This window comes from Solanum verrucosum, unplaced genomic scaffold (assembly GCF_900185275.1).
Source record: "Solanum verrucosum unplaced genomic scaffold, falcon-dt-bn FXZP01000021.1, whole genome shotgun sequence".
Lineage (NCBI taxonomy): Eukaryota > Viridiplantae > Streptophyta > Magnoliopsida > Solanales > Solanaceae > Solanum > Solanum verrucosum.
The window spans coordinates 169,194-177,363 of record NW_026020167.1 but is presented as its reverse complement, the minus strand read 5'-3'; the positions used below and the strand labels follow the sequence as shown (position 1 = coordinate 177,363).

At 32.9% G+C, this 8,170-nt stretch overlaps 1 protein-coding gene across 1 annotated transcript; it reads right to left on the bottom strand.

Moving 5' to 3' along the window:
- Window positions 1-4,308: 4,308 nt before the first annotated feature.
- On the bottom strand, window positions 4,309-6,012 carry LOC125828744 (uncharacterized). The gene has a single exon (XM_049508077.1). It carries the CDS (start codon window positions 6,010-6,012, stop codon window positions 4,309-4,311), a length of 1,704 nt encoding a protein of 567 aa, XP_049364034.1.
- Window positions 6,013-8,170: the final 2,158 nt, after the last annotated feature.

The window sequence follows — 8,170 nt, the reverse complement described above, 5'->3', positions numbered from 1 at the left end:
AAATAGCTAATTAAAAATATAATTAAGAAACACTAGTTTATTTATTAAATATACATTAAAAGAAAATATATATTTTTTGAACATTTTCTTCTCTTTTGAATAAATTGAAAAGAAAACTTAACTTAAAACATAACTCTATTTTTGTGGTTTTCGAATATTTTTACACTAAACTTACTAAAATATGATAAAATCAAAATAATTAATTTAAAAGTAAAAGAAATATTTAACCACTAAAAATGGTGTAATACCTTAAATTCGGTCAAAAATTACGTGTCTACAGTTTGCCCCTCTTTGACTGGAACACGAAGAGTTTTCAGACAAAGAAGTAGACAACGTGACAAGTTTTGAACGGACTCTTATTCAAAAAGAAAAATATGCAACCGAGTCCTAGTTTTGGACATCCTACATATCCCGAGTTATAGGGGAATCAGGTCACATGTAGTTCAAAGAGATGAGGTAATGAGTTTGAAGTTAAGTGAGGTTTTATCGAGGCTCCAAGTTGCGGTTCCTATCCTTACATAAAAATAATGAAAGCTAATAGTCAAAAGGAAAATAAAAGTACAAACTCATATCTATACAACTTCTCTTGAGTCTTCACTTGTGTTTTTACTTTCAGATATCACCTTGATTTTTGGGTGAGTATCTTGATCTTGAATTGGATTGAGGCTTAACTTGCCGCTTAGAGTGAGTTTTTGGCACTCTTCAAAATGACAATTTGAATATGTTCTTGAATGACTGCATGTTTTCTTGATCAGAAGCTGAATAACAATAGATGTCAGGAAGTCAGGCTGTTATATGCATTGAAGAAGCTGATTCTGACTATCATGAAATTGATCATTCTGAAAAAGAGTTGAAACTTTGTTGTTGAATTTCCAATCCATGTTTCGCTTGAAGAACCCTGAAAACCATCACAAACAAAAGAAATAAACAAAAATTTTGCCCCATTTTTCACTGGAAATTTTTGTGAGTTATTAGCAAATGTAAATTTTCAAAAATAAACTCAAACTAGGAAGCGTTTATCCTAGGAGAAAAAATAATAAAATAAAAAAAAATGTCTCCGAATAAGAAGTGTTTACCTAGGAGAAAATAACTAAATCCTACTATGTAAGAGGGTCCTGCTAATCTAAATCCCATTATGTAGGAGGGTCCTGCTAATCTAAATCTCATTATATAGGAGGGTCCTGCTAATCTAAATCCCATTATGTAGGAGGGTCCTGTTAATCCCATTATGTAGGAGGGTCTTGCGAATCTAAATCCCATTATGTAGGAGGGTCCTGTTAATCCCATTATGTAGGAGGGTCATGCTAATCTAAATCTCATTATGTATGAGGGTCCTGCTAATCCCATTATGTAGGAGGGTCCTGCTAATCTAAATCCCATTATGTAGGAGGGTCCTGCTAATCCCATTATGTAGGAGGGTCCTGCTAATCCTATTATGTATGAGGGTCCTGCTAATCTAAATCTCATTATGTAGGAGGGTCCTGCTAATCTAAATCTCATTATGTAGGAGGGTCCTGCTAATCTAAATCTCATTATGTAGGAGGGTTCTGCTAATCCCATTATGTAGGAGGGTCCTGCTAATCCCATTATGTATGAGGGTCCTGCTAATCCCATTATGTAGGAGGGTCCTGCTAATCCCATTATGTAGGAGGGTCCTGCTAATCTAAATCCCATTATGTAGGAGGGTCCTGTTAATCCCATTATGTAGGAGGGTCCTGCTAATCCCATTATGTAGGAGGGTCCTGCTAAACTAAATCTCAGTACTTAGGAAGATCTCAATTAACAGAATCATCAAATAAAATCACCACAATATTTTATCCCTTTTTTTTTAAGTTTTTAAATGTCTTATATTAGGAAATGTTTATCCTAGTAAAGAAATAAAAAAAAAAAATGAAAATAATTGTCTCACACTAGAAAACGTTTATCATAGGAGAAATAATGCAATAATTTTTTTATTTTTTTATTTTTCTTGCAATAATATTAACAAATTTGAGTCTTCAAGATATCTTTTACGTAAGGAATATTTCCCTGTTTTAGAAAAGAAACAAAAGAAAGTTTATGTTTTTTTTTTTTGATGGTGGTCGATTTGTGGCATTGGCTTTGAGGATAGTTGCTCCTGTTGTTGCCATGTTTGAAGCTAATTTTAGCTTGAGATTGACTGCTTTCGTTGGCTAGTCAGCTCACCTTGATAATCTTGAAAACATCTTTAGTTGTTCAGAACTTCCAACTTCAAATTTGTTATACTGTTTTCACCCTCCAACAATAATTGAACCTTGTATTCAAAAATTGTTAATTGCTGACAAGTTACTATGCATATCACTATTTTTTGAATCATGTCACGATTGATGGGCTAATCAAGCTTTGTTTTGTGCAATTGAAGAGATGGTAGCAATTTTGAAATCATTTTCTGCCTGCTTAATGAAGACTATCTCAAGATTGAATTGAGCGAGACGCAAAATAAGAAGAAATAATATTTGATCCTTTTAAGAAAAAATAAAATAAAATAAATTAAAAAAATAAAAAAAAATAAAAAAAAATGGATTTCATTGATAGTGGTGGTCAATTCTAATGATCATGACATGCTTTTTGGATTAAATGGTCTGGTATGTCCAATCAATCTAAATTTTATCTTTGTCAAACTTTCAACTTTGAAGTCAGACTTCTATAATCCAACTTTTGCACTAGATTTATGACTAACACTTGATTAGTGGTGCCTCGAAAGGTTTTCACTAACAAGTCTTTTTTTTTCTTATCTCTCACTCACTATCGTCTTACGGTACCCTGAGGGTTTTCACCAATAAGACTCTCTCATTTTTACTTTCTCTCGACTCAAATGATCTCCTATAGGGATTTTGAGGATTTTCATCGATAAGATTCCCTCATTTTTCACTCCTTATGCGAGTGGCATAACATTTTTCCTTATATAATCAACACTAAAAGCTTGCTTGACTTATCATTGTTAAAAATTGATCAGAAGGTCTTTATTTGGATTGTAACGTGGCTTTTGGACAGGGTTAAAATGAAAGGATTGACATGAAAGCTCAAAGATACTGCGTAACAGGGTTAAGACTTACAACTTTTGAAATCGACTCTTTTTACAAAAATACAATATAATAATAATAATAATTATTATTATTATTATTATTTTTTTCCCCAGTTATTGTGATGAAGACTTTCTAGATTTTTTTTTGTTTGGACCGAACCTCAAAATAAGGTTGCCTACGTATCTTGTCAAAGCAAGAATCAGGTCGAACGTAGTTCAGGAAGTTTGTTTTTGTTGTTATTGGATTTTTATTTTTATTTTTCACTCTAACTTTTCTTTTCTCTCTTTTTTTTTTCTTTTTCACTTTTCTCTTTTCTTGACTTTTTTTTTTTGATTCCAAAAGAGGGGTATGAAAGAAAAATAAAATTAAGGCTCAAAAGGGATAGCAAAGGATTACACGGTGTTTGGATAGTATAATGAAATGCCTTCGTCATATCAATTATTAAAAATGTCAAATACAAGCAATTTCCTTTAAGATGTGAAGTGAAATTCATACAATATTTCTTTGCAACATATGTGTATCATTTTGTTGCATGTTTGTCAGTTGAGAATCTCCATTTGAGTAATACCTTCTTGACAACAAATGACATGTCAAGTTAAATGATTTCTTTTTTTTTTTTTTTTTTTTTTTTTTGATACCAAAGGAAGTATCAAGGTGTCTAAGTCCTTTATTCATTTCCTCAGATTTTTTTTATATTTTCTTTGATGTATTTATTTTATGATTAGATATAATCTTAAGATTTGACCAAATCCTTTCGCATATCATGTCACAAAATTGAACTGAAAAGAGATGTATATGTGGAATGCCAAATAGAACGGATCAAAGTGACACAGAATAAAGACTATATTAAAGATTTAAAGAAAAACTTGGTGACAAGACAACAAACTAAATTTAGGTCACAACTCTATAATAACTCAAACTACGACAAGACTCAACAAACAAACGCATAAGAGAAATGATAGAAAGATTTGACTTACTAAAAATAAAAATGATTGCATAGCAGAAATGATGACAAAATAAACTATCTATACACTCTTTTTAGAGAAAAGAAGAGTGTCTCTCAATCACTAAGCTGAACTTCTTAACCACTGCTTTACACGTTAGCCTTCGTAAAAGTTCTACCAATTTCAATTGTCTTTTCTTCAGAATTGTCATATTCTTTGTAATCACATATCATCTCGATAAAGTGTACATCACTATGCGCCGGTAGATGATTCTTAGTAACATTTGGGGGGTCATCATTTTGAACCACAATCATCTTTGTTTAAATCATCTCTTCCACCTTTTTTTTAAAATTACGACAATCTTCAATGCTGTGCCCTGGAGCATCAGAATGGTATGCACATCGTGCTGTAGGATTGAAACCCTTTGCGTGTGAATCCACATAATTTTGAGGAATCGACTTTATTATCTTCAAATGTTTCAACTTGTTAAATAAACTTGTGTAAGACTCTCCAATTGGTGTGAAATTGTTTCTAGGCCTTTGACCTCTTTCAAATCCCTGTCTCGGACAAAGATTATAAGGTGCTAAAAAATTTTGAGAAGAAGGATGAACATTTTGATATGTTGACGCTCGCCATTGAGGATAGTTTGGTGGGTATGCATATTGTTGTGCATTGTAAACCGCATATTGAGGTGGAACAACAACATATTGTGTGTCTTGCATAGGGAGATAATTATGGTATTGAGGTGGTGCAGATTGATAAGGTGGACCCCTTGGACCTTTTTGTGTGCCTGACACAACATTTGCTATATCCTCCTTCATTTTCTTTCCCCTAAAATTTCCTGATCCATTTTTAATCACCTGTGTTGTAGCTTTCAAGGCAGCTTGACTTACAATTTTTCCAGACTTGATGCCATTTTCCACCATTTCACCAATCTTAATAACTTCAGCAAATGTTTTTCCAACAACGGAAAGTAAATAATGAAAGTAATCTGGTTCTTGCGCTTGAAGGAAAACATCGATCATTTCAGACTCTTTCATTGGCGGCTTAACCCTAGCAGCTTGCTCCCTCCACCTAATAGCATATTCACGAAAATTTTCAGTGGTCTTCTTCCTCATGTTGACAAGTGAAGTGCGATCTGGAACTATGTCAATGTTATATTGAAATTGTTGAACAAAACATCGAGCCAAATCATCCCATGTATGCCAGTTAGAAGTATCTTGGTCTATGAACCATTCTGAGGCAATTCCCATCAAACTTTCCCCAAAATAAGCCATGAGCAATTCTTCTTTGCTTCCAGCCCCTCTCAATTGATTACAATATCTCTTTAAATGAGCTACAGGATCTCCGTGTCCATCATATTTTTCGAACTTTGGAGTTTTAAAATCGATGGGTAGATGAACGTGGGGAAACATGCACAAATCATTGAATGAAACACTTTTGTGACCTCCCAATCCTTGCATATCTCTTACATTTTGTTCCAAACTCTTCATTTTTCTAGCAAATTCTTCATGTTCATCGTTCTTTACAGCTTTTTCAGCCTCAACATGGGAACTATACTGATGAGTGTGAGGGTAAGAGCTTGGGATTTTAAAAGTCAATTCAGGAGTATAATCTCGATCATATTGAACTTTGGGTGGAGGATCGTTGTTGGATTTTGGCTCTATTATAGGTTGTTGAATGACATTTGTCGGCACAGTTGGAATGAATAGTGGATTACTTGTCATAGGCGTACTTAAAGGGCGCACCGTAGAAATTCCAGCTACATTGGATGCGTTAGCATAGGGACTGAATCCAGGTGGATAGATTGGATCACTCATTGATACTTGGACATGGGGTGACATATTTGTATTTAGATAGTCACGGATTGAAGGCGGTGGAGCTTGTCCACTCATCCAAGCTTCGTACATCTCTGTCATTTGCTGTCTTAGTATCCTTATATCTTCGGTTGACACTGTTTCTTGTGACATCATCTGGTTCTGGACCTCATCATTGTCTGACTCATTTCCGTCTTTGTGAGTCATTTTCTTTTTCCCTTTTGACCTTGTATTATAGGGATGGGATGACAGCTTAACCACAAATCAACCACCTTAATTTAACTGTGCATAGATAATAATGCTTGTTAGGGTTAGACCTTCTTCAGTTATAATTTTTTTTTTAATAATGCATTGATCAAATCCGTTTGAGATTGCATACGTAACACGTTTGGAAAGATCTTTGCATATTTTTCAAAAACTCAATAACTAAGCTTTTCTTTATTAGAGCTTTGAGATAAAATTCTTTAGTTTTTTTTTTTATTTGAATTATTAAAAGAAAATTAATTTTTGATAAAGATTAAAGCTTCTTGTTTTCCATTTTTTTTTTGAACTTTTGAAAAACGATTTTTTATTTTTTATTTTTGAATAAAGATCACCGAACCCAAAGAGGGTTGCCTACGTATCTCATTGAGGTGAAAATCAGGTGTGCGTAGTTCGTCCAGATTGGACAGTAAAAAAAACTTTAAGATATTAAATTTTTATTTTTTATTTTGACAAATGTAACTTTTCAAAGTATTATGAAAGTAACATATTTTGAATTTTCTTTTTACAAACTTTAAAAAAAAAAATCTAAATAAAAATATTATTATTCTTTTCATTAAGTAATGCAAAAATTTTTTATTTTATTTTAAGAAATGTATAATAACTTCTAAAAGAAGAAATATTTTCGTGTTTTTCTCTGTTTTTTTTTTAAAAAATAAGATCAAAAGATAAAAAAAAATAAAATTCATTGTATTAGTCATACTAAAATGAGTCAACTTATAGAAACTTTCAAATAAATACATTTTCATGTAGCACATAAAATGAGCTAAGTGGTCAAGAAAGAGAAGGATACTTGTCCTAGACGGACCCAACTCTTGTTTTGAGGCTCACTAAGTCACATGAATCAGAGTCTTCTAGGGATAACCGTGTCTATGTTCTAGTTTTACTAAGTTCAAATCGGAATAAGATAGGTATCTAGACTAGCTTACCCGAGTAGGCAACTCGAGCCAAGGAGGGGCAACTTATCGGTAGCAGCGCTATTCCGACTTCATTGCTGGTCCACCCTTGCCTAACATGTGTGACTAAAATCCTTCACTGGGTGCCCAGACACTCCAGCTTTATCTCAAAAGAAATTGGGATACATAACTGCATTCCCTACTATCCTATTTTTAGAGACTCAGATGGTGTACGAGAAGACAAATTATATACAATTCAACAATATCAAAGCGATAAATGAGCAGCAAGTAGTACATTAGGTCATCAAAACAATATATCCAATGAAATAATATAATAAAATAAAGTAAAAGTCAAATATGCAAAGCTCGAATTCTGGTTATTCCCCGGCGGAGTCGCCAAAGATGTCACACCCCTTTTCAAGCACGACGGCGGGAGGGTTTTTCCATTTTAAGTGACGTTATGATTAAGGGATCATTTTATTTTTCAGAGTCGCCACTTGGAATTGAGTTATGGTGTTCCAAGTCACCTTTTTGTTTAATCCCTAATCATAAGGAAATGACTCTTTATTTGGTCTGCGAATCAGAAATTCGGGTAAGGAATTCTGTTGACCGAGGGGAAGGTATTAGGCATCCCTCGAATCCTGTGGTTCTAGCACGGTCGCTTTTATTGACTTATACTTATCTTGATATATTTTTGGATAATTTGTATAGGCTATGATTTGCTCGCATTTTTATTGTTGAATTTTGATTTGGTCTCAATCCAGATGCGTAACCGCATTCTTGGTCTTGACATTTAGAGACATAACTGTCTTCTTTCTATCACACCTAATAGTCTATTTTTTTTCTATAAGTCTCTACTTTAGATTAATAAAATTTAATTATATTATTGGACAAGGTACATCACTGCATCCTTGATCATTATTTTTTATGTCTCAAAAAAGATGCGCAACTGCATTCTTAATCGAAACAAATAATTTTAACGTACCTAAAAGTTTGTCTAATGTTAAAAGAAAATACTTAGTCTTATTTTTGTGAATTCTAGACAACTAATCTTTTATTTTCATTATTATATTTATTGATGATACTTTTAATTAAATTAATCCACATGTTGAAATATATATTAGAATAATTTTATCAAGGTGTGTCACCACATCCTTGAATTTCTTTTAAGTGTTTCAAAAAAGATGTGTAACCACATTCTTAATTGA